Here is a 27,806-nt window from a genome sequence, read left to right on the forward strand (position 1 = left end):
AAATACATTTATAAATTTTCATGAAAATTAGCATGAATCTGGAGGTGTGCTCCTTTAAGTTTTAACCAGACTATAATTAAGACATGATCAGATTATATTAAAGAAGGACATAGCCATCGGAAAATTTAATATAATGTTTATGCATAATTAATGTCAGTCAACACTCAGTACAGTATTGAGAAATTTTAAAAGTTATTAAAGATCTTGAACCTTGCACCTTCAGACGAGTTCATACAACCACAGCATGTAACTAATTTGCAGAACAAACTGTAGATTATAACCCCACATTAAATTTGTCGTTTTACATGTATAGATTTAGTAGAAATAACTAAAATAGGAAAATGCATGAAATACATTCATTCTGAGCATAGTCGTGCTTTGAAGTTTCAGAAAAGATTAAGCCAACGTTTTCAAAATAATACTCATTTTTATGATTATTGACTATATTCATTGGAAAAAAAACAACACAAAATATCAAAGCACTAGTAAAGAATATAATTATATTCAATTAGTTTAATACGTTAAATATAGAATGTATGTCATATATTATAAATATTCATCAATTTTTTACATCAACATATCAACACAATAAACAAAAGGGTTGGGCCAAACATTATTGTGGGCCCTCCCCTGTGTAAACATACAATGAAGTAACATATTTATTTGGATTGTTTATTGATGATACGATTTAATTTATTTATAGTCTATATATAGTTTATTGTACGATACTAATCACTTTAATTTACAAAGAAAGAGACAAAGAATTGAACGAAACATCCAACAAAGTACATAAACATTATGTAAAATGCATTAAATTGACAACAAATAGAAATAACTCATTTCAAAAAAAGAATATGATTTAAATTGAAATTTACTAAATTTTAACATAATTTTCAAGAAAGATAAATACAAAACAACGCAAAGATGTAAGAAAATTTCTAATTATACGTCGTATGTAGGATTGAAGGTAAATTTTTAATTATGTATTTACACATAAGAGCATAAATTTTAAGAACCAAAAGCTGATATGAATAAATAGTAATTAAATACAAATTAATTATTTATATTTAATAAATTGTCTTATGGTGATTCATGATATATTGTCTAACGATGGATATAAATACAGTTTTACACTGGTATAGTAAAAACAATCGACAACTTTAAAGAGTAAACTAATGTAAATCATTATTTTGCAGAAAAACAATCATGTAGATTTATTTTTAAATTGTTTGTGAAAGAAATATGATTCTGAATTCATTAAAACAGTAATTGATTTCCTACTTTCTGCTATAAAACAATCAATCCTGATTATTTGTATAAACACATGCTAATTTTCTAAATATACGTATATGTAGTTCAGTATTTGATTACAACATTTCTTTAACTTCAGTTACTTATAAATCTGGGTTGCATGACATATTTAGTTTCGTGGTTCCTGGCAATCAATAAATTCTTCCGCAGACACGTCCTCTTCGCTCTCTTCGCTACTGTCAAAGTCTGTAGCTCCATTTATACCTTCCTCACCCTGTTTCAGCATGTATGCCAATGCATCTGTCAGAAGAGCCACCAAAAATTTTCAAATATTAAATAATGTGATTAGATGGCAGAAATCCTTTAACAAAAAAGATACTTGTGCAAAGGAAGTTTCAGATTATAAGAAAATTACCCGGGCTGCCGTACGGCCCGAATTCTAGCTCGGGGGGTTACTTTTTTACAGCGGAAAACAAAGGCCCGAGTTTCGGTAAACATTACCCAAGAGCTGATTTTCCCCGTTGTAAAAAACGGGCCCGGTTTTTGAATTTTTTTTTTTGGGGGGAAATAAAAATTTTTTTTAAAAATTTTATTTTTGGGGGAAAAAAAAACCAAAAATTTATAAAACTGATTATTCTCTTTTTTTTCATTTTTTTCCCTTATAGTACGTATAAAACATAAAATTTTCTTTTAAGGGAAAAATAAACGTCATCCAAAAGAAGGTTTTCATTCAAAAAAGGGCGCGCCAATGACGAAAATTTAAAGCCGCGACTTTCTTACATGATTTTTTAGCACCGGTGTAAACGGTAGATAATCCTGTCTGATATGCAAGAATAATAATGTGTTATGTTGATATCCAGCAAATTTAGTTTTAGTTTAGATTATCTGTGCTTTATTCTGATTTTCTAATGTTAAGAATGAAGAAAAAGGAAATATTGTTACGGCAAATCGAATTTTGAAAATTTCATAGCACGCAACTTTTTAGTTCTGTCCACAGTTTGTTTTTCGGAACTAAATCCGCTCATTATACTTTTCCTGAGGTAAATTCAGTGGCGGCAGAATCAATTGTCCGTATTAACCAGGTTGTCCCACAGCTTGTATCGACAATTGGAAATTTTCAAACATTTAAAATATAAATATCATGCAGGCAACCAAGAAATTCTTCAGAAAAAACACGAACAATTAAATCAAATCAGATTTTCCCGGCCCTGGTAAATTAATGGCATTTTCGGTATGTTTGATTCTTAATCCTCTTAAAATTTCATGAGTTCCCCGTATAAGTTACATTATATTGTTTATGACAGAGAAAATAAAAAGAGAAAATCAACAATTGTGGATAATATTAGTAAACCAAGGTTGGTCTTGTTTATGCTGACATATTGTTGTATATTGTCTATTTGAATGAGAATTTAATGCTATGCGAGAGCTTTAATCAAAGTAATCACTACATCTCACATGAAATTACGAACAATTTTTTACAAAAGTCGGTAGGTCCCATTGTATGTTATTGAATGAGTTAAATAATGAGTTAAGTTATAGTTTCGAATGTGTTTTAGGCGTCAGACTAGTTGATTGTCTTTCACCTTTCCTATTTCTTTGATTTCTGTGCTAATTATTGGTATAGATGATATATTTGTTAAAAAGTGTCTAGAAGGTATAGACATACAGTTGTTTAAAATACTGTATGCTTATGATATTATCATATTTGTAAATAACAGTTTAGATTTACAAAAGAGTAGCTAATACTGTCAAAAGCAAAGCAATTGTACTAAGAAAATGTGGATGTCTTTTCGCAAATATCACATTTTATTAGCATGGTAATATGGTTGAAATTGTTAGTAAATTTGTTTATCTGGGTATTGTATTTACTACAGGTGAATCCTTTTTTGAAGCACAAAATACAATTGCTGGGCAAGTACTAAAGGGTATTTTAAAATGGATATGTTTTTGTATAAATTTACAGATATATCTATATAAAGTGAATGTTTTCTAAAAAAAAATTATATAACCTATCTTAATTTATAAATATGGAGTATGTGGGTTTTATGAAGGAAAGACCGTAATACGCTTACATATGGAATTTTGCAAAATGACTGTTAAGATTAAAGAAAAGTTCTCAAAACGACTTTATTAAAAATTTCACCATTTTTGTGTTTAAATGTTGAATCCTGTTTAAGCCGGTGCTAGGGGGCGTAAACGGTAACTTGCACTTTCCAATACCGTCCATGAACATGCTCAATCAAACCGAGCCTGTAACATTTAACAATTTTGCCGTATAGGGCTTTCTTTAGAGATTCTGTTTTTCTCTATTTTATTTATGGTGAATAATGAAGAATATTTTTGCAAAATATGAGTCATTATAACATTTTAAAATTTTGGATAAAGTTGTTGGTTACAGATGAAGACAAATATATTAAGAAGGTGTACTTAATGTTGAAGCACAATATTATTAAAATTCAAAACAGAAAAAAATGGTGTCCAATAATGAAAGGTTTACTAAAAGTGACAATTTCAGACTGTTGGAGACTCTGAATTATTTTTTTGTATAATGCGACACAAAGATAAAAGGATAAGTTAATACAAAACTGATCAACAAGACCTAATTATTCCAGTAGAGCTTTGTTTTACAATACATTTGAAACACTATATTTCAACCATATCTTGATTTTGTATACGTGACAAAATATTTCGTTTTTGTTTATCACGCTAACGCGTATCATCACATAGACGTAAATAAAAGCTCCAGCAAAAAAAAAACTAGAAATGTACTTTTTGCGATAAATTGGAAGACGAATATCATTTTGTTTTACAACTTGATCTGAGAAAGCAATTTGTACCAATCTATTATTTAAGACTAGCAAATATGCAAAAATTTGTGGATTTAATTACTACAGAAGAATCTAAGTCATAAGAAATGTAGAAAAGACATTTACATTTAGAGCAAACGAACTTTACAAGGAAAATAACTCAAAACTTATTTATCAAGATGTTAGGACTCAAAATGTACTTGAATTTTGTTTCGTATCACTCTTTTACTTGTTTATTATGTAGCTTTGTCAAATGTTACTTATTATAATATGTCAAAATGTCAAAATAATATTCATTATGTTCAAGTGACAATTTCAACCTGTATATTGTTTGGCTTGTTTCGGTAAGTTCCGTGAGATGTACGCTGTACGATCGAATCAAATTTAATTTGTATCTCTAAACTAAGTGTTCTCAGCGTTATAGCGCAATAGGGTTAAGCACGAGTTATAATCTTAGTGCCACACGTATTTGAAGTTCGAGACCGCGTTGGTCCATGTTTTTTTTTTCTTATTAATACTTTCATAATTATTGACGCTATATATGATTATTTTATGTTGTTCGTTTTGTAATACATTGTATAATGTTTTACTTAATTTTGTTATGTATATACTCTCTTTAAATAACATGTTTTAAGAATTCATGTTTAAAATTAAAACGGTTAAAAAACAGTAAATGTCTTTTCAGTGCCGTAAAACACACTACAAATCCGTTAAAATATATTGCAAAAATAAAGAAAGAGTACTAAAACAATGGCAACAGTAAGGATCGAACCACAGACCTCTCAATTATCAGGCATTCTCTTAACCGACTATACTATTGTATATTACGAAAACCTTCACTCTAAGCTTGCATGACTTTCAATCCATAACTAATTTACTCCACATTAATTCTCGTTATCTACACGGACCAAACCGAAGTGGGATCGATCTTTAATGTATTCATAATTGACAGAGCAATAAAATCAGACTATATAAACAAATACTATGCTTACTTGTAAAAGTGCAATTTTCGTTTAACATCTAAAAAGGTAAAATTCTATAATTTTATGAAATGAAATCCATTGGTCACCAGCATGTCACTTTTTTTCTTGAATGCTGTGACCAATTTCCTTATTACTGTACTATAAGACTTGTATGTGAACATATAAGTTTAATGTTAATATGTATTCTGCTTATTTTGTTATACATAATGGGGGATATATCTTTTGCATATCAATTTAAGTAAACAAATGGGTTGCATCTAGGAGTGTTTTTGCATATTTGGATATACACATGTATATGCAAACATGTGTGTGAGTGGATCGTAGGTAGGTAGGTATGTCTGTAAATATGGATACAAAATGTATCATTCAATGTTAAATTGCTGTAGCCATATATAGTATATAAACTCGGCCACATAGGTACATTTTATTTGACCATCTGGTATTTTGAAAATAAAGTCTTGTATCTAAAGTAACCAAATGTATGTAAAATGTTTATGAATGTTTGTGATTTAGACATGTGATTTCATTTAGGATTTTGCTTTTAGATTACAACAATATCAAAATAAATGTACATTGCATTAATAATTCCGACTCCAAGAATGAATAGATATGAAAGAAAAGTTAATATGATCATACTTCTTTTAAGTATAACATTTTCATTGGCGTATTAATGAAACAAATCTTATTACCTAATATAAGTGAATCTACATCATGGTTCACACGTTCTTCATGTATGTAATTTTTCACATGGAAAAGGAGATTTCGTCTACATTCGATTTTTTTCAAAATTGAATCTATGGCGGTTTTCATCTTTGTTACATGTTCTGCTTTTTCACTTGTTGTTCTCAATAATTCGTCAATTTTCGTCAGCACAACCATATAAGGTATTCCTAAAACAACGACATACAACGTATTTGATATATGAGAGTAAATAGCTTATCTTCGAAAAGAAAAATCAAAAAGGGCCGTAAAATATCGCCCCGTATAATTATTTAAAGATGTTTTATGTTCGATCCTTCGTTCAGCACGACATTAATTATTGTTTTGTGCATATTTATTGGTCTTTCAGTGTCTTCTTTTAGAACATTTTCTATTCGGTTGGTTCCATTATATCTACTCTATAATGTATACTGTATGATCATCCTTAGGATGTTGCCTTTTTTCTTTTTTTTTTAATTTGACTAAAGATATCTTGTCTATGATACCTTCATATCATCTGATCTCCTTTCAAAATTCCATTTTATTTAGTTCCGCCAATTGTTTACTGCTTTTACTTGGGAAAGAACACCGCTTTTCATGGAATGGCACGAACGTGCCACATCGAAGGTTCCGTGATAAGCCACGTATGAGCATATCTGCGGATGTATCTAAATTCAAAGTTTCCTTATTTTCATGTTTAAATGTTGAACCAGTTCTAGGTGGTGTGCATGGTAGTTTGTCCTTTCCAGTATCGCCCATGAACAGGTTCATTTAAACCGAGCCTGCAGTATTTTCAATTTTGTCATTTAGTGATTCTGATTAACTCTATATTAGGCCTGGATAAAAGATCGGAGACCCGGCGTTCTCAATTCATGTTTTAACAAACGATTTTGATTCAACAGATATTAGCGATTAATAAAAGTAGAACATATATTGATGAAAGAGTTGACGGAGCAGTAGAATATGGAAACAAATTATCATTGAGTCTAGTCAAAATGAGGAAAGGGAGATAATTCATAACATGCTCTCAGTTAGAGACAGAAATGAGTTTATAACAGAATCATGAGGATGAAAAATCTATGACTATGTCTATTCACTCTTAAGGTCAGAGCGATGTGATGAACATTTCTAAACTTCTGAAAAACAAGAATTATACCATATACCGAAAGTGTACCGAACTGTTACCAACTCTCAGATATTGGCTTAATGCACACTAGCTAAAAACATGCTACCTCTTTCGATATGATCTGCAATTAGCATATAAAATACAAGGACCTTAAGTTACTAACTTACTTCCTACAATAACATAGTTATTTGTATAACAATACAGACAAGAAAACTTCCCCAACATATGAAATTGGTATAATTATACTTGTTTTTAAAAGTAACAAAAAGCCGAAAAGACAATCTATAAAATACCAGCCATTGATGCTCCTGCCTTGCATATATATATACTCTTTGAAAAGAATTGCATGAATGGTTACACAATTGTGTAAGTGAAATTAAAACAGCTTTCCCAAAGAGGATGCAAATGCTACCCAAAAGTGCACAGGGGAAATGACGGCATCCTTAAATGAGCGAGAAGGCATTTTTACAGAATAACGGAAAAGATAGCAATGTATATGTATGCATGCTAGATACCAAACGGTCTTTTCTACAAATTGTCACTATGAGTATATGTCTAGTTATGACAATGCTTATGACCTTCCAACTGCTTTCTTATGAGTAAGACAAGACATAAGTCAGGGAGTGACTTTGCTTTATAGAGTGTTGATAGATGAATCTAATACACGAATTCAAGAGGATTATTGGATTAAAATTAAACATCCTACATCTAACTGCCGGGGCGGAACTTTATAATATAATATATAGGTATAGCCCAATCAGGGACTAAATGAAAATTCATATTATAAAAGACGCCGAAGGTTCAACTATCGACCGGACCAGGTGCATGAAGTTAGTGATGAAAGGGTAGATTGTCTAAATGATTAACCATACCACACGGAAAAGTTCGAGCGTGCATGTTTAAAAAAAATAAAATAATCATTTTCTCTATTTCTACCTCAATCATATCAAATTGGCTTCACTAACTTTAAAAGTCTGTATAGAAAGATTATTGTATGATTGCGGAAACTAACCAAAAGAAAACTTGATTAAGCTACAAACGGACATGTGTATCACTATGTCTATATGGAATAAGGATTTTATACAAAAATATGTGCTCGATTATCGATAAATGTATGTAGCGCAGAGGAAAATACGTGAGTTTTCAAAGTACTTAAAAAGAGAAACCATAATCTGAAACAAAAAACACCGAAAATGTTGTACACAACAATAAATCAAAACATTAAAAATAGGAAAATCTGTTTTCTTTTTCTAAAAGAATGAATTTTAAATTACTTTTTTTATAAAAATAGGGAGCAACAGAAAAGAATGAAGGGCAACATGAAAGAACGCTTGGTTCACTTTGATTTCAGCCTGTTCATTGGCGGGAAAAGTAAGTGCAAACTACCTTCCTCGGCCACTAGCTAAATATTTATACATGAAATTGAAATTGTGAAATATTTATTCTATAATCATCTGTAGATGTGTTCTTACGGTGGTGTTCATTGAACTTTAGATCTGACATGATCATGTCATTCCATGAAAGGGTCCTGTGTTGCCCAAGTTAACGAATGTGTGTACCATGACCAGAAAACAATGGACGGAATGAAAATGAGAATGAGAACTGGGATCCTGAATATCATAGATAGTCGTAAATAGAAAACGCATTGGAAAATAAACTGTATTCAAGAAGGAATACTGAAAAATCTCAACAAGATAAAGAAATAATTAAAGAAAATAAAAATACCACAAACAATGAAAATTCATGGTTGTTTTTAAATTCTTTCTGGAAACAGTTAGTTAATTATTATCTATTACACAAATTTCCAGTCTTTGTAATAGATAATCATGAACATTTGGTTAATACGTCTAAAACAATAATTGAAAATGGTTCACAAAAAGCTTTTAAGGGAGACTACTTTGTGAAGAATTTATTAGTGTGTAATCTGTCTCTTAACAGGTTCACAATTTATCTGAAATATTTTAACCTCCTATTAAGAATACATTCATGAACATGTATGATTTAGATAACAGTGATTAAAGTTAAAAAGCATAATGTCTGGGAAATATGCATCATGTAATTTATTGAAATCCAGGAACTTGGAAAAAGTTTAATAAACGAAGTTGAACCCTCGTTACTGTCTTTAAATTATTGAAATTTGTATTAGTGTTGTACTTTCATTGCTCTAGAGGAATCACCCTTTTTACAAATTCATAAGTTATCTTTAAGAATAATATAAAAATCAAAATCAACAAGGAAGGGTGACATTCAATATATGCAACCTCGACACGACTCAGCAACACGGGTTTATTTCTCTCTATTTTATCGCCACATCAGCGTTGTTTGTGCCGTGTGAAGGCCGAAAAATGTCGCCCCGTACATTCAATCAGGTATGTTATATTTCCGATCCTTGAAGGTCATTCAGCACGATATAATTGTTGTGCTTATGGTATTCTAGTTCTTTCTATTCGGCATCTTTCTTGTTGGGTGGTTCCAGTATTCCTCACTTGAATACTGTGTATTAACCTTTAGGATATGGGCCTGCTTTTTAAATTTGTGTTTTGACATCATATCTGTGATATGCAGGCTTCATAACCTCAGTTCCCCTTTCAAAATTCCATTTTATTTAGTTCCGCCCATTGTTTTCTCGTTTAGGGCACATGCAATATTTTACTTGGACAAAATGCCGTTTTTCATGGAATGGCACTAACGTGTCACATTTAAGGTTCCATGATAACCGCCATATGAACACATCTGCGGATGTTCCAAAATTCTAAATTTTACCAGTACATGTTAAATGTTGAATTCTGTGTAAGCCGGTGCTAGGGGGTGTGGACAGAAGTTTGCACTTGAGAATACCGTCCATGAACAGGCTCAATCAAACCGAGCCTGCAACATTTTCAATTTTGCCATGTTGGGCTTTCTTTAGGGATTCTTTTTTCTCTCTATTTTAAGTAGCCCAGAAGGCGGGTAATAAAAACAACTTTTAAACGGAAACAATATATGCCAACTCAGTCAACTTAAAAGAGATATGTGTCGTTTGAAAGAAAACATCTATGTTATTTCTAGCAAAAAAAATACTTTTGTATCTTTCCGATTCTTTCCCAGCACATATACATTGTCTGCTCCGTTATTACAAACACTAGGTTATATGGGTGTCACCTTGAAATCTTAGTTTTCTATTTCAATCTGGCTATAATTTTATATTTTAATCTGGCATTTTTTGCAAAATTAACAAAACTAAAATATATTGCTTACCGTGTTCATTTAAATACTTCTTAAGATCTCTGAAAACCTTATCATTATTAAGACTTTCATTTTCTTGGTTTGTCACATCAAATATAAAACAGACACAGTGAATTATTTTACTTTTTTCGGGCTTCTTTATAAATCCTTTTGATCCTGTGTCTATATGATTAACAATCTGAAAATATAAAGAATATAACCGGATTTATGAACCTAAAATATGCATCTAGAGTAATAGGTTATCATATTCAACATTATGAACAGGTTAAATAATCATATCATATGTTGTTACGCTCCTAACACACACTTAAAGCGTATGCTAGGGTTACATATAGACATACAATGTATAACAGAACTTAATGTGTACAATAGAATTTATTGAAATTTTGCACTATCTTAGAATATGATAACAAAAACATTTTAAGGGAACAGAATTTTGGTTCAACGACCTTATTATATTAGATATCTGCCATTGAATTTGAAAATTTTATTGTTTCTGTTGAATATTAGTGATCACTTTTGGATTACCATTTCCTTCCTTTGTCACAATACAAAATTTCATATAATTTCATTACTTATCCCTTCATTCTGTGCAAGTATGGCGCTTGAAATTATTTAAAAATATGTCATTTCTTTCAAGAAAAACTTGAAATGGCATAGCATTTAAAAAAAGCAGAAAAAAAAAACAATTTACAATTCTTTAACTTGTTCATAATCACTCGGAAGGATATATGCTAAATAAAAAGCAGAACAGTTTAGCTTTGCTAATTTCAAAATACGCATATTTTCACATGCAATGCAGATAACTCAAAAATGTGGTCGGTTATCCAAAATTTATTTCAATTAACATATTTGAAAGTTAAAAAAATAAATTATATGAAACATATTTCATTTTGTTATATGTAACCCTATTATACGCTTTACGAAGTATTTTATGATAGTCTTATAAAGATTTTCAATAACATAAACACACCATACATAAAGTATATTCATTTAATAAAAAATCTAGTTTCTAAGTATTTTATCAATATCTGAAGCTTTAGGGTTTACGTTATTAACAGTTTGATGTTGCCAATATAATGATATCCCGTCTGTTAATACCTTATATCCTGCAGGGACATGACCTCGCAGTACGAATTTGATGTCTCTCAAGGTTATTCCGCCTCTACTTTGGATACCTGGCATGTCACATATTTCAACAGAAGTTTGAACATCCCCTTCAGCTGACTTGTACTTGATCGGGAAAGGTTTAAACTGCACAGAAAATAATTATGGAAACATTTAAAACTTTTACTTACTTATTTATACAAATAAATCTTTACAAGTATTGTGAAATTAATTTTCCATACCTTACAAAACTTTAAGCTTGTGTGGCTTTCACACTGTTTTGTTTGTTTGTGTCTTTCCTTTTAATAATTATGATGATTAATTTTGTTTAAAAGAATACGTTATTATAGCTCATCATAACATTGATAAATGTCCATCACGTTAATCTAAAACCTTTAAAATGCATTAAATATTGTCAATCTATAAATGATGGAGCATTTGGGACACTTATACACCGAAACTTTCAAAAATGCAAATAGTTTACCCTTTTTGTTAACGGACTCACTGTTCGAGCATCATTTCCTTCAGCTTGGGTCGACCCACCAGTTGCACGGTTGGAAATTATTCCTGACGCAGTTGAAAGAACAGAGTCGACGAAACTAGACTTTCCAGCTTTGATACCACCAACACACAAAATGCGCATTGTAGATCCTTTTACATTCTGGATTCTTTTCAATATGTCTCTTCTTAATTTTTGGGTTTCAGCTTCCGTTCTCTGAATTCGAGGTGTTATTTAAATCAATATTCAACCACTTACACAAATGAAAGTACTTTAAAAATGCTCAAAAATGTTAAAACATTTTACATCTTAATAAATATTTTACAGCTGTCATATCAAAAATCTTAAGTAGCCTTTAAAGTGTTACTGAGATGTTTATCCGGAATTTACATAAGTCTGAAGGTAGCCACACAACATTTGGTGATTCTTTGATATGAAGCAATTATTCACAATTCAATTCTAGGAAAGAAAATGTAAATGATACATAATTGATGGTATACAATCCTTATTATTTGATTACCTTAATAAATAAACGATCGGTGCCTTCGCAGAGTATATCAATTTTTTTCTTTAAAGCTGAAAACAAATGATGATTTAAGCTATAAATAAAACGATGTAATAGAACGAAATAATGAACTGCAAGATGTGCACCATTTTATTATTCCATACATATTTAATAAAATATGTGCAAAGTTAAACTCAAATGATTTTATTCTAATTGAGGCTTCCAAAGTTAAGAATAAAACTACTTACATCAACGTCTAGTTTTACACACGGACTTTAGAAGTGAAACCATTTGTAAAGAATGGTTGGAATAAGAGAACTCTTCCTTAGTTTTACTATTGTTATATAAATTTTCATACCAATTTGTTCCTTTACATAGTTTTCAGCCAATGAAACTATCTTATCTAAAGCCTGAAGTGCAAGAGTGTCCTTTGCTGCACATATCTCAATATCATCTGTGTAATTTATAATTGGGAAGACAAGATTTTGAGACACTCCAGTCATATCTGCTACTTTTATTGTTGATGTTTCTGCTTTTGGACTACGGTACACCAATGCAGGAGTTTCCTGTATCTTTGGACAAAGGTTGTCAAACTTGGTTGCAATAACCATGATAGGCAAATCTGGATATAAAATCAATCTTAAAATGTGAGCTTATAAAAACTGCATTCTTTCTATGTATCATTCATTATAATTTGATTGGTGCATGTTTAGTCTTATAAAAATAATACAGGCCTCATATCAAGAGTTAAGCGCTGGTATTATAAGAGATGTTGGTAAGACAGAGTGCTGCCCTGTTCGCAGTGCTTCATAGCATAAAAAGATCCTGGATAATGTTGCATTCTCTACAATAAAAAATAGACCATATTTATGTCGAAATACATATGTCATGAAATCAGTGCTAGAAGTCTCCACATATTATTTCAGTAGTTTTAATGAAACCAATTTCGTGTGGGGGTGCGTTCAGCGCCACCTTTCCTTGTTGATATTGTATTTTTTTTGCACGAAACAATTATGAAGCCGATGTTCGGGTAAATACAACAGTTATCCCTATCATTCAAGTAGTAAATCTTAAGTCGGGTAAAGTAATACAGAAGTATAATTCAACACAAGGTGCGGCAATAATGAAGACAGGTTGCGTGCAATGAATCAACATTCTAACACTTTTTCGAAGATTTCGTTTATATAAACATACAAGGTCGGAAGCATGATATATTTTACAACAAATGCACTCGCCGTTTTTAATCCCCCTCTGTATTTTCAAACTGACACATCGGCGGTGACATTTTGTTTGAAAATCTGATGAACAAAAACCATAAAAAAATCTGTTGAAATTTATTCTAGAATTGGAGTGTACAAAACATTTTAAAATCAATAGTGTTATGGGATAGTTTATTTGTATACAGATAGTATATTGGCTTTTTCATATTGGACCTTACAGTTTACACGCGGTATTTAATGATATTTTACAACATAGTAGGGTAACTGATTAATTGGATTGTGCTCACATTTTTATGTTTATCTCACGATTACCAGTTACTAACAATGGTCATTTCTTTCCGTTATAGCTGGCATTTCTAACAAAAATAAGCGAGTTCATATTTAATGATGAACATTTGAAGATACTTCATTTTTCATTTCTGATTTTCGTAGCTGGTCAACATGCCTTCTCCAGACTTTATTGTTACCGGTATCAAATTTGTACATAAGAGGTCCCTCGCAGAATACAATTATACCTGACACACCTTTCTTGGTTAAAGTTAAACTCTGACTTGTGACCACTAACATCATCGCAGGAGTGTGTGTTTGCGATATGTTAACAACAAGTTCAAGAACTTAAGATTCAGGTATCATCAATCAAATTACATATCTAGAATGCTTGAATGAAACGTCCAGCTCAAACGTTCCACATTAAACCATTTGTGTACCATTGCAATTGCGGTTTTAGTTGTCAATGCCAGTTAACCAGTCATAACTTTTGTAAGATTTGTCATTAGAACTGTTCAACTGTGGCTGTAGTGTAGAAGATTAAAACTTTACTTCTGAGTTTTTCATGAATAACAACCCTAATTCCTCTCACCAAATAACCTCTTTGAAAAATTAAGTCGTTTAAAAGGAGACACAGGCAAAGTTTTCATTTCTTAGTTTTGATTTTTTCATTCATTATGCTGTAAATGCCCTCAAAATGAATATATTAGATAGTCAAAGGAACAAAACTTTTCTCTATATAAAGAATAAAATGGTAGTTTCCTAACTTGGCCTGCGTGGGTCATGTTAGAGCGCTTGTATTTCACAATAGTTGTCAAAGTGAACTCTGGAAACGTTAAAGAACATGTCAAATGAATGCCTTAGACTTGTTGGAATCATACAATATCCACAATATCTGTTATTGTAACTTCAAGGGTTTGTTTAAGTCACGTGACATGTTTTAAAACTATTTGGTGATTGTATTAGGTTCTAAATTTTGTTCAACAAATATAGATATATTTACGCCTCAAACCCAAACTTTATATAATATTAAGAGAAATTCATGCTGAAACTTCAAGAAATGTCATTTTAGCGTGATTTGAATACATAATATCATTTTTGTCATTATTTTGTCTGAATATCCCTTTAAATTCATATATCAGTTCTTGTTTACATTTTTGTAAACACTCGATCAGATTTCAGGCTTGATTTAGTTTCTTGTTAAAGGAAGTTTATTTAATTGTTTTTTTTTTTTAAATACTTCCTCCAAACTACTTTCATTGTTTTTAAAAATTGATTGCGCGAGCAAACGCTACATTCCATCGACATGGATATGCTTCTTAGTAATTTTATATTCTCTATCATTATCAATGCCTGAAAATAATATGGGTGTCTCTGTATTCTCATGTTGGGCATGTAGATTTGCAATGACCTTCACCAAACTGATAGCATGCTTCATGGTTTGATTTGCCAAATCCTTTAAGTCACTTGGTTCAAACATATTTATTTTAGCTCGATTGAGAAACAAATTCTTGCAACTTTATCACTTTCGAGTCCGCTTCCTGGAACCATCAAGTGAAGAAACATGGTCGTGACCCGTATTGGGCTCGAACCCATGATCTCCGGGTTGAGAGGCAGACACATTAACAACTTGGCCACCGCTCCCCTTGAGTCACTTGATCAAGAAAAAATTCATTTCAGAGTCTTAGTCTTATTTTGTGAAACTACGATGCACATAGTTTTGAGATTTAAGGTAACATTGACGATTGCTTAGTTTCTAAAATAATAACCTAGAGAAAAATATCCACACCCGGGGGTCACTAACGAAGACTTATATTAAAAAGATGTCTGGAAACTATTTACTCATACATTTTAAAAGCCAAGAACTTACATATTTGGCATGTGACATCAAGTTGTTGTCTTCCTCTAAAGGTATATTAATTATGACCCTGAGGTAAAACAAAGAACTTCCTAGGGGTCACATGCCATATGTAGACTGATATCCAATTTTAAATGGAAAACAGCAACACTCAGAAATAATATTTTGGCATTAAGCATTGCTTAATAGACATTTACACATTTTTAAGAATCATAACTCAGGGTAAAAATGCTCTCACCCTGAGTGTCATTTATTAATTATATATAATTCAGATATAACGTTTCGTTTAATTGCATGAATTGGTTTCTTCCCTACTTAAAAGATCTACTTTTGATTACTTAAACAAAGTTTTTTCGAGAGCATACTGTCTCGAAAATGGCAATGACCCTAGAGGTTATTTGTGTTTACCATACAGTTTTGTCGGTATTATATATTTGAATAGTTGAATGACTGTAAGTTACATTCGAAAAATTCAGCGGTGCTACATTGCAAAATCATGTTTATTTATTTTCACAGAAAATGTGAAATTTCTTTACAAAATCTTCATTTACAAAACAGTCTAAATAACGCAGTTATAGAACGACAATTCGATATGTTGATGCATTTGTAGAAAATGTTTAAACATGAATGACTGACATAATATGGCACTCCTATGTCATCAGTGAAAAGCGTTGCGGAAATTACCGATTGCGTTATTGTTAAAAAAGATGCTCTCATTCAGTCTGTTTCCAAAAACGACATTTTAAAACATTTTATCATGTTTATTGAAAAATGAAAAGGTCTAAAATGTCATTTTACTGGTATATTTACCTCTTTGTCGTGCCCTTTTCCTCAGGTCTTTGAATTCCTCTCTTAGTTTAGGAGAAATAACATCTATGACAGTGGCATCCTCAACAAAGCATGCAACATGTATCTCATCAGCTAAGGTTGTTTCTTTTTTCAATTTTTCCTTAGGAATCGGTTCGGAAACTTCTGGGAACTGTATTGAAAAATGAAACGGTTGTTCACTCTTATGCACGCGTCAGTAATTTGCTTTTATCTAGTCGTGTTAAGATGTGATTTTATTTTTAAAGTCAAATAAAAGGGCTTAGTGGTGTAAAATATGACTATCCGACCGCACACACCTAATAAATGAAAAGTTATTGACCATGATATATTTTTAAAAATCTACCTTGTATCCATTTTCAACTTCTCCGTTAAGCAGATGGTCGATCTCCTCGTCATATCCTCTTTGCTCCTCGTATCCTCTTATATCCAAAATGCGAACATGTACCTCTGAATTTATTTCATAGTCATGAAGCTGAAAGATAAATTACATTCTGTGTATTATGAGTTGTATATGTCTTGGACATTGTGTAAGAATTTGTAATTGATGATCTATAATACTATTTCTTCTTTTCTTAACAACTTGCATGAACATAACCGTAACTTTACAGCAAAGTGGTCACATACACAGGATGGTAGAGTGATTGTTGTTGGAGAAAATATGATAATAAGATAATAAATAGAATATATATCACTCACAAGGTATAGTGGTTTAAGGTTTTGCATAAAATATGTTAGTTGAACACATATTGTACATGTATGTAAATAGTAGATTATAATGAGATGGTATTTTACTAAGTGGAGATGCTAAACATTTTACAATAATATTTCATTATGTTTGATTAAAATAGCAGGGTGATTAATCACATTGAAGAAGTAATACATTTTTTCTTTTAAATTGATTCTATATCAATTTTATGTGCAATGATATTCTTTGTAAGATATTTATGATACATTATTTTCTTTTCAGGTCCATTGCATATTACACTAAATAGATATATCATGCACAGAACCCTGAACTGTATTGGCATGCTCGTAGACCATAGATACCAAGCTGCTAGAATAATAAGAACGATCTGTCTGTTGTTTGTCACATTTTATATGATTTGTAAGCGCTTAAATTTGTATCGTTCTTTAATCAATCAATAATTTACCATATTTGTCACGCTTGTTTCATCGGCACCTGCAGCTGCCCTATTTTCTAAACGACCGGAGAACACAGTTACTAGTGTATTATAAAAGCTACTTTTACCGGAACCAATTTGACCTAGCAACAGTACATTGTATCTTGCTATGTCATAATAAGTATTTGGATTGTTTTCTTTTATTCTTTTTTTAATTTCTTCATGTTCGTCCTCCTGCAAAAAATATATGAATTATATAAGATTGAACAAACTTTCATAAATCTACACATTATAGAGTTTGAATTCTTTGCAGGTCCATGATGCACTAAAAGTAGAGATTCAAACAAAGTGATATATTTTATTTTTCCTGTACTTATGTATATCCTACTCCATTCAGTCCAGTATTCTGGTATGTAATATCACAAAATAAGAAAAAGTTTGCTTATCTATCTAACTTAAAAGTTTTTGAAACAATAGAACTGAATTTCTTAAATATTATAATTCAAATATAAGTAACTGTTAAAGGAAACTATAGAGAATGTTATTTTACCGTTGGTTTATGTCTCCATTCTTTATCATACTCATCTAGAAATAAATGAAATTATTATATTTGAATATTTTTTATTAAAAAAATGTGTTATAAAAAACATGATATTGATGTAACCATAGTCGAAAAGGTAATAAGCCAAATAAAACACACAGAACAACATACACGACGCAACATTGTAAATATTTTATAAATCAAGCCGACTGTATTAGTATTTTATTCTAGGCAAAAATAAAAAAAATAATCATGGTATATAGATCAACCATGTAGATCAATTAATGTAGATCAACAACTGTTAATGTAATAATGATAATAATTCTATTGATCTTGTTTGTTTTTTATTATTATTTTTTCACTTTTAATTGACTATTTTACAAGTTTTTTGTTTCAGTTTGATATTTTCAAATGTTATACTTTTAATATATGTGCTACATTTTTCATTCAGTTCTATTTGTGGTGAAAATACAATTCAACAAGTGTTGTGAGCATAGCTGGCTGTTTAACTACGAGTAGTCTCTGTGTTTAATGGTAATTCAAAAACCTGCATAATGTAAACGTTTCTAAACAGTTTTAAAAGGGTCATAAACTCATGTCAGAGTTATGGGTCTCCAAATTATTATGTGAAGTTTCAACAAATGTCTTTAGTTGTTTTTGAGACATCAACATGCATGTAACAATCAATAAAAGTGTGACACCGGCGCCTACAAAAGCACTCTCGATACTTCAAATAGTCCAGCTATACAGGAACACGACATTCTAGGCATGTCAGTTTCTCATTATATATTTACGATTACCTTAAAACAGACAACAAATAGATTCATTTTGGGATAATTGAAGATAATATATTTGTATGGAAGACCATAGTTGATTTCATTTCTTAGGACAGTTCTTTATACATGTATTTCAATGTCTATTATTTATAATAGATTTAAGTATGCTTTTTTCCAAATTTACATATATTATCTTGATAAACATTAGAAGCTTGTCTACTAGAATTGACAAATAAACATTTTTTTTGTATTTCAAGTTTCAAGACGTTTGGGGTTCCACATCTCAAGTGATTGATGTGGCTATCTCAACTGAGACAAAAAATTGCCTCAGTTTTTTATCGCATTCGAAACACTTTTTGCCATCATAAAACTGATCCCGGTCAACAACCTGACGATTTAAACATAGTTTAATAACATCATTTATGAAATAAACATATATTAGAATGACAACACCATATCGATATGACAACACCATATATCAAATATCAAACGACAACACCATTTAATCAATAACCACAACTCATCTATTAAATAGTCATCACCATTTATAAAAACCATTGCACTATTTATCAAAACCACAGCGCCATCTATCAACACGACTACACCATATACATGTATCTAAATTTCATCGCCATCATATCAAAACGACATTACCAGCTATAAAATCCACAATACGATTGATAAAAAACATCACCATTTATCAAAACAGATAGACCATTTATCCGAACCACAACACCATTTATTCAGAGTTGTACGCAGAAGGCAAGTATGGTGTTCGATGGTTTCTTTTGCATTAACTTTTCATCAAGTATAACCTTTTTTACTTTATCTCTTAAGAATGATAATGGCTCGTAATCCTTCCGGTCTACCTTCTTGACTAACCATTGTCTGTTTTGTTTGACAAAACACGGATATGATCACAGAAATTGCATGGTTGATGAGCAAATAGTATACGAGGCATTTTCTTTTCTATCATGGAGTTTTATTTTCAAAAACTAATATTACGGTTCAGTTTAAGATTTACCGTTGTATTAACCCAAAAGTATTAAAGTATGTTTCACTTACTTTTCACTTGGTAAACTTCAATGTCTGTGACTTTATGTTGACTGTTAATAAGATTTGCATCCACCTTTGTATTGCGGTAGTGAGTGTTGAAGTTTATCGAGCCATTTAAATGAAAACATCCATCAGTACTATCTATTTTACCTTGCTTGAATGCTTGCAGATCATAGCCTGAAATTCTCCCACCCCCAAACGTAGGACCAAAACTTTCATCACAAGTAATAGCCCAGTTACATTTCCCTTTTTCAGTCTCAAATGTATGCAAAATGGCATTATCATAGTCTTCTTTAAAGAACAGAAATGCTTTGTCGTCACTCATAACGTTTCTCTTTTCCTGAGTTCCATGATAGACTGGTATATCCCCCAAAAGCCACATTCCCTTTACCATATAAGATAGTAACTGTTGGGCCTTTTCCATCACATAATGAATGAAAGGAGTCCGGACAGCATCCATTTTGAGTTGCTTTATAGAGCAAATCAAAGGACTTTCTCAACTCTGCATCTTCATTTCCATATAGAATGCGCCTTTCTATATCTGTTAAAAGAGCTTTTGTCCTTGTATCGTTTGGCATTATCTTGCTTACTGCAAACTAAAAGAAAACTATTTTTGTGTAAGTATAATACCGAACTCTGTAGAGTGAAATAATCAAAATAGTAAGCAATAACGATTTATTTATTCATTTCAGGAATATTAAAATTAGCTAGTTTCAAGATGATACATTGTTGAGCCAATTTTAACTTCACAAAACTTTATAGTTAATTTTTGTTTTCTAATAATAAAGCATACAAACATTCCGTGAATATCTGTTGAGAATTTTAAGAATTCCGTTTATTTCATATCTCATCTTTATCATTTTATTTCAAAATGATGAAATCAGAATTCACCAAATTAAGAATAACTTAATATTTTAAATATATGTATTCTTACATAGGACAATTAACAAATATGTCATGGCAAAACAATGTTCAGTTTATATGAAGAAAAAAATTTAGAATTCAGGTAGAGCTTAACAATTACTGGTTGGTTCTCCGCTTCCAGTAGTGGAGACTTATTGCATCACTGTAAAAGAATACAAATACAAGTATTGATAGATTATATGTATTCGAGCACGTGTTTTTCATAAATATGTATATATAATATTCGATAGAGTATTAAGATCAGTTCTAGCGATTTTTCTCTTAAGAGACCATCGGCATTCAAGTTCAATATTTATAATGTTTGATAAAGTATTTTATGCACATACATATATAAGCAAAATATTATCTTTCAAAACATCTTGTAATAAGGTTGGGTGACATCTTAAATAAAAAAATAAATAATTGAACGCTTATTATATTTTTCATGATAAAGTGAGAATCTGTTGATGCCTATATAATAGTAGTGCTACAGTTCTTATAAAAAGTTTATGTACAGTATTAAACTTGTAATCACAGAAAACACCTGTGCCTTTAATGTCTCATTACAGTTATAATTTGTTTACTCCCATAACAAACAACATAATATTACATATTGTATGACAGTTCTGTTCGTGAAATGCTTAATACATTTCTGTTACTATGATTAATATCGATTCAAAGCACAACATTGTTTTTTTATTGTTAAACCGGTATTTAATGGGGCCTAGGTTCGATTAAAGGACAGGCTTCAAATGTGTACAACTATGTAGTATTTTTGCCCAAAGTGTGCCAAGAAGTTGTAATTTACATGCTTATTAATTTAAAAACGGTGTCCTAGAATTAATGATGATAAAAAATATATACAATCAATATAAAATAAAAATGTCTAAACCAAGGATTATAGCTTAACATTTTTAAACTATCCAACTGTATTTTCTTTTCAGACTACATTATTAAATCCATGCAAGATACTGTATGGCAAGGCCAGAATTTTTTATTGAAGAAAATATACACTGTTCTGAGTTTTATATCTTAACAAACTTTTTAAAAAAAAATAGCTATAGACTGAGATATGATTAGAGACTGTGTTCTGAAATCATCAAATGACATCAATATAAGATGGAAATTACACTGTTACCAGGAAAGATATATTAATGGCTGCCTTACTAAGAAAAAATATGTAGTAAGTTCCACTTTCATATATTTTAGAAAGTGATACATTTTTTGTTTTATTTTTGCTTGATGTTTTAACTTTACAAGTATGTGCATTTTTCGAACTTTTTTATACTTTGATTTTCGTTTTAATATGATAGTATAAGATTTTGCATCTAAGTTTTTAAGAAATAAAATAACATTGATTTTTGACACTCATCAGGCTATCGTCATCTATAAGTTGTATATATGTATGTATTTCATAGATCATTATCGAAAACTGCAGAACATGTGGAACATTTTGTGTTCCCAGGGTTTTGCTTTATCCACGAAGTTTAGAATTTTTCTTGTAATATTGCACTTTTTGAAAATCATTTTCATACTCTTTGAAAAAAATAACACTTTTTTCAATAGTAAAGGCAATAGTTGTATCCCACATTCTGAATTGTACTAAGTGAAAGTTTGTTTCTTTTCAGCTAAGATAGCGAGATAGCATTATTGACTTGAATGCATACAAGATGAAAATATGACAAGTGCTGTTTTTTCTTTTAATGTGATGTCAGATTTTTATGTTGTTTGCAAACTGAACTGTTTTCTTTTTATATGAAATATTTTTGTATACTGAGTATTATCTAGAAGAAAACATTAGTTACTGGAAAAATGTCACTTGTATAATTGACCACTCTAACACATTTTTGGTTGACAGCGATATAACACTATTATTTACAGTATTGTAGATAAAGTATTGTTATAATGTTTAAACTAGAATTGATATTGAAAGATAACGCAGCAATGTAAATAAGACAATGAACTTATACATATATAACTGATGGTAGAAGTTGACCCTATCCGTGAAAATAAGGTTATGTTACATTAAGCTTTATTATATTACGAGATGGCACGACCGACAACTGTAAACATAATGTACATTCTGTACAAACCCCTTTCAGACCTTTGCCTATTGTAGTATTCATGTTTTCGTTTAGTCATGCCGGACACCAACAACAAAAAACAAGTGTATGTTATTATATATACATTTACTTTACGGCATGCTTGTTAATAAAGTTATTTACAAGAGAAAAAGGAAGGTATTGTCAAAGACACACATTTCAAATGAAATATTAAAATGATAAAGGACATATATTGTTTTGAATGGTAACAGTGGTGACACGAAATAATAACAAGAGGGCCATGATGGCCCTGAAATCGCTCACCTGTATATAGGCGCCCGGGGCGGGGCCAATTTTAACCCAGGGGCTTTTATTTGAACAAACCTGATAGACACCCATTTGAAGATGTTTTATGATAAATATCTAAGCTCTAGCTCAAAGAAGATTTTTACTATACAGATATGGGGAAAGACAATGACCCCCTCTGGGCGGGCCAATTTTGTCCCAAGGGCTTTTATTTGAACAAACCTGGTAGACACCTATTTGAAGATGTTTTATGATAAATATCTAAGCTCTAGCTCTAAAAGATTTTTACTATACAGATATGGGGAGAGACAATGACCCCCTCTGGGCGGGCCAATTTTGTCCCAAGGGCTTTTATTTGAACAAACTTGGTAGACACTCACTAGAAGATAATTCATGCTTAATATCTCAACTCTAGCTCTTTGGGTTTTTCAACAGAATATGTTTTTACTTTATATATATATATAAGGAAAATCAATGATTTCCCCTGGGCGGGGCCAATTTTGACCCCAGAGCCCTTATTTGAACAAAAATGGTAGACACCCATAAGAAGATGTTTCATGCTAAATATCTTAGCTCTAGCTCTTAAGATTTTTTAAAAGAAGATTTTTAAGTTTTAACATAAAGGGAAAAACAATGACCCCCCTGGGGCGGGGCCAATTTTGACCCCAGGGTTTTTTTTTCTTTGAACAATCTTGGTAGACACCCACTAGAATGTTTCATGCTTTGTTGCTAAGCTTTAGCTCTTTGGGTTCTTTAAAAGAAGATTTTTCAGTTTTTACTACATGCATATAGGGAAAATCAATGACCCCCTGCGGCGGGGCCAATTTTAATCCAAGGGCTTATATTTGAACAAATTTAGTAGACACTCACTAGATGATGTTTCATGCCAAATATCTAAGCTCTAGCTCTTTGATTTTCTTAAATAAAATATTTTTAGTTTTTTCTTTCGGTTGTTTTCGGTTGTTGTGACCACCAAAGGAACATTCCTGTGAAGTTAGGATGAAATTGGCCTAGTGGTTTATTGGGAGATGTCATTTAAAGTAAAAGTTTACGGACGACGGACGGACGGACGCCGGACGGACGCTGGGCGACAAGCGGTCACAAAAGCTCACCCTGTCATTTTGTGACAGGTTAGCTAAAGACTGTCTTTATGATATCTCGCAATGGACTCGTGGCACATTTGCTATTTAAACCAGAAAATCAAGCTATTTTGGTGCCATTATGCAAACAAATATCCAAATATCAAATTCAGTACAATATATTTGAATTTGAATCAAAGTATTTTTAAAATATTTGTATAATTTAGAAATATCAATGTCATTTTACATGAAACAGATTTTGTGATAATCATTCTACGTATGTTTGTATGAAGACAATTATGATTTTCCTGTCAATTAATAAAATTGTATTTGTTTTGTTTTTCTTAAATGTAAAAGATAATTCTTGATAAATGTATCATTCAAAAACAATGAAATCATTTAATTTTTTGTTTAGTTTATCATTTCTAGTAAATTGGCTGAAGTCAATATTAAATAATTCAGTCATACCTTTGAATTATATATAAAAAATCCTGAATAAAATGCTTTCAGTCAGAACGAAATCATCAAGATACAGAAAGGTAACTCATCGCATAGTTGCACTAAATATAAATTCAATTTTTATCTTATCTGTGAATGGTATCTCTAGATCTGATTTTGCTTGATAAAATATGACGTAAATGTTTTAAATCATCCCAATTAAAAGACAAACTGTTAAATAAAACAAGAAATGTCGAACAACACATATGCCCCCGTTTCTAGTCCTTGACTCATACCATTGGTAATTTTGTTATAAAAATATGCTATAAATAAGTAATGGAAGTGTTCAGTTACGGAAAAAAATAAGGACCAATATATGACCTGAAACTAAATGAAAGCTATCATTAATAAGTTATACAAATTGGAGAGTAGCTGGAATAAAATATATAAATAATCATATAAATGTAACCATTCTGACATTTAAGGTCGCTGTGAAATTGACCTTTGACCTAGTGACATGAAAATCAATAGGGGTCATCTACTAGTTACGACCAATCAGTAGCTGAAATACAAATACTTTGTGATAAATAGTTTTAAGATAATCAGCAGAAACCATTCTGACATTTAAAGACCCCCTGTGGCTTTCATCTTTAACCTAGTTGCCCTTAAAATTAATAGGGGTCATCTACTTATTATGACCAATCAGTATGTAAAATATGAAGACTTTGTGATGAATAATTTCCATGGTATGCAGCGTAAAACATTTTGCTAGTTAAGGCCCCTGTGACCCTCACCTTTGATGTAGGAGTCATATACTTATTATAAGCAACCAGTATGCAAAATATAAAGACTTTGTGATTAACAGTTTTTAAGATAATCAGCGGAAACTATTCTGACATTTAAGGCCACTGCAACCTTGACCTTTGACCTAGTGACCTTAAGATGAATATGGGTCATTTACTAGTTATGACCAATCAATATGTGAAATATGAAGACTTTGTGATGTATAGTTTTAAGGATATAACATTGGAGAGGGACGTTCACGAAAAGCAGACAAGCTTTATAAATAGCAACTTACCTTAATTTCTTATGATTCATGCTATTCAGTATTACAGAATAACAACACAATCATCATCAACAACAATATCAACAACAATTTAGCTCAACTTTTATAAAAACAGGCATTGCGTAAAGGTGCGTTACACAATAATGGCGTCAATGAAAAAATGAATCTTTTCTTACTGTTAACAATTCTTTATTTGATATTTCACAAATTCGTATTGCTTCATTATTAACTTCATCGAACTCGTTGTTTAACGCCAGAGGCTGGCATAAAATTAGTCTATTCAACTCTTTCAATGAATCTGGAAATACGGTATTTAACCTACACTCATTCAATATGGTCTATTTATGAATTACCAGTTATGTTGCCGTGTTTTACAACAAGCATTAGAAGCTATGTTTTGATGTGCATTGTAAGTGTATGCAATATGAGGTAGATATATTGTCAAACAATGACCAGTATCCTGATTAATTAGGATTTGGTAACAAACCTGAAGGGGTAGGTTTTTACTCTATTATTTCAACTCAATGCCTTAATCGTAAAAGATAACTTTGAGTTCCAGGTCAATATTGCCAAACAATAACGTATAATCGGTACAATAAGTCGATTTAAATTTGCGCAAAGCTATAGTTGATTAATATTACAGTTACTTGTTTTCTTTAAAATATTTGTCAAAAATCTTTGAATATTTACATTCAAAAATCACATATTCAAACACGCTTCACACTGTTCCCCTATCAAACAGATTCAAGTGCATTATTGCACGATATATGCACAATATAAAAAAGTAATGCTTACACGTTATATGACTTCAGATATGACAACAATTAAGAAAATGGCGTCTGGAAAATTACTTCTTTGCTTAATGCAGTTTAGAATATCTTTATACATTCTTTTTTCTTTTGTCATGTTAGAATGGAAATAGACACTTATTTGTTATGCATTGTAATAGTATAACATTACATGGTCATTCGTTCAAAACCTTTGTAATTTATCACTTAGACCTATCGGTTTCGTGATTATATTCCTACGCCTTTGAACTCGAAATATTCTTCAACAATGCACTCAATTTGATATCTTTTTCCTAAATATTATATTAATAACAACAACTACACCTAAGATTGCAAGAAATAACATGCATAAAATTGTAATTTATATCGCATATAAATTCGTTTATGTTTTATTAGTAACCATCACCAATTTCTTTAAGATATGTATTTCAAGCCTATACTGTAACGTTAATTAATCTGTTCCATATACTGTATATTTCTTATGACTGCACAATAACAGCAGGAGGCGCGCAAATTGTACACTTTCACATGGGAAGGGAGATGGCTTGGTTTGATTAAGTTGTAATGAATCACGCAAAACCCTTTCATTCTTTGAAATACGCGCGATTGACAACTTCTATACAGTATCATTTTCTTTGACCCGGACTCACATTTGTAGTTAAATACTGCAATACTTATATATATTATATTCTTTTTTTCTTCCCTTACCTACCCTGCACCCACCGGAACTAGAAGTGATATAAATAACTTCATTTAACTTGGATATGTTGTATTTTAATGTAATAGTTTTTTTTGTAGTCTTTATGTATCACATTGGACTTTACCTATGAAGTTTTCCTTTTGTTTTTGTTTTACTTTATTTTTTTTTGCATATTATCATTTTGTACTCAAAATGAATAAACTTAACTTTTATGTTAATCAGCCTACTAACTTGAAGTTAAGGGTTTGTAAAATATTTTTCAAGGATGTAGCCCTACATCAAGTGGTACTAGACACAAGATAAAAGGGCACAGGTTTCCAGACAATGCTTTTTCCTGGGCGAGTCGACCACGATTTGCAAAAATATTTTATGAATATTAGTTTATATTCTACATATGTTGGGCGTGTTTGATGTCCAACTTTGTGCCATCTATTGTATTATTGATTTTGTGTTGTCCAACTTTGTGTCATCTATTATAACGTTTGCTACAATTGTTGGTTTTTGTTGTGGTTTTTGTTGTCCAACTTTGTGTCATCTATTATAAAGTTTGCTACAATTGTTGGTTTTTGTTGTCCAACTTTGTGTTATCTATTATAACGTTTGCTGCAATTGTTT

General features: G+C 31.0%; 1 protein-coding gene across 2 annotated transcripts in view; it reads right to left on the reverse strand.

Annotated features, from left to right (window-relative positions):
- Positions 1–966: 966 nt before the first annotated feature.
- The window catches only part of LOC132750755 (uncharacterized), a 29,541-nt gene continuing 2,701 nt past the window's right edge, over positions 967–27,806 (reverse strand). Inside the window, exons 1-13 of one of the 2 annotated variants that reach the window (XM_060740791.1) lie at positions 24,668–24,737; positions 19,879–20,465; positions 18,047–18,081; positions 17,527–17,730; positions 16,719–16,847; positions 16,358–16,526; positions 12,561–12,824; positions 12,218–12,273; positions 11,683–11,913; positions 11,193–11,345; positions 10,104–10,269; positions 5,731–5,931; positions 967–1,551 (exon numbers count right to left, since the gene is read on the reverse strand). In XM_060740791.1, the coding sequence (XP_060596774.1) occupies positions 1,421–1,551; positions 5,731–5,931; positions 10,104–10,269; positions 11,193–11,345; positions 11,683–11,913; positions 12,218–12,273; positions 12,561–12,824; positions 16,358–16,526; positions 16,719–16,847; positions 17,527–17,730; positions 18,047–18,081; positions 19,879–20,329 (2,190 nt within the window). In that variant the 5' untranslated portion in view covers positions 20,330–20,465; positions 24,668–24,737 and the 3' untranslated portion in view covers positions 967–1,420. Of the gene's footprint in view, positions 1,552–5,730; positions 5,932–10,103; positions 10,270–11,192; positions 11,346–11,682; positions 11,914–12,217; positions 12,274–12,560; positions 12,825–16,357; positions 16,527–16,718; positions 16,848–17,526; positions 17,731–18,046; positions 18,082–19,878; positions 20,466–24,667; positions 24,738–27,806 lie in introns of those variants that run through there. The other variant, XM_060740792.1, reaches the window with a different exon arrangement.

This window comes from Ruditapes philippinarum, unplaced genomic scaffold (genome assembly GCF_026571515.1).
Source record: "Ruditapes philippinarum isolate M1 unplaced genomic scaffold, ASM2657151v2 ctg6220_1_1_1_1, whole genome shotgun sequence".
NCBI lineage: Eukaryota > Metazoa > Mollusca > Bivalvia > Venerida > Veneridae > Ruditapes > Ruditapes philippinarum.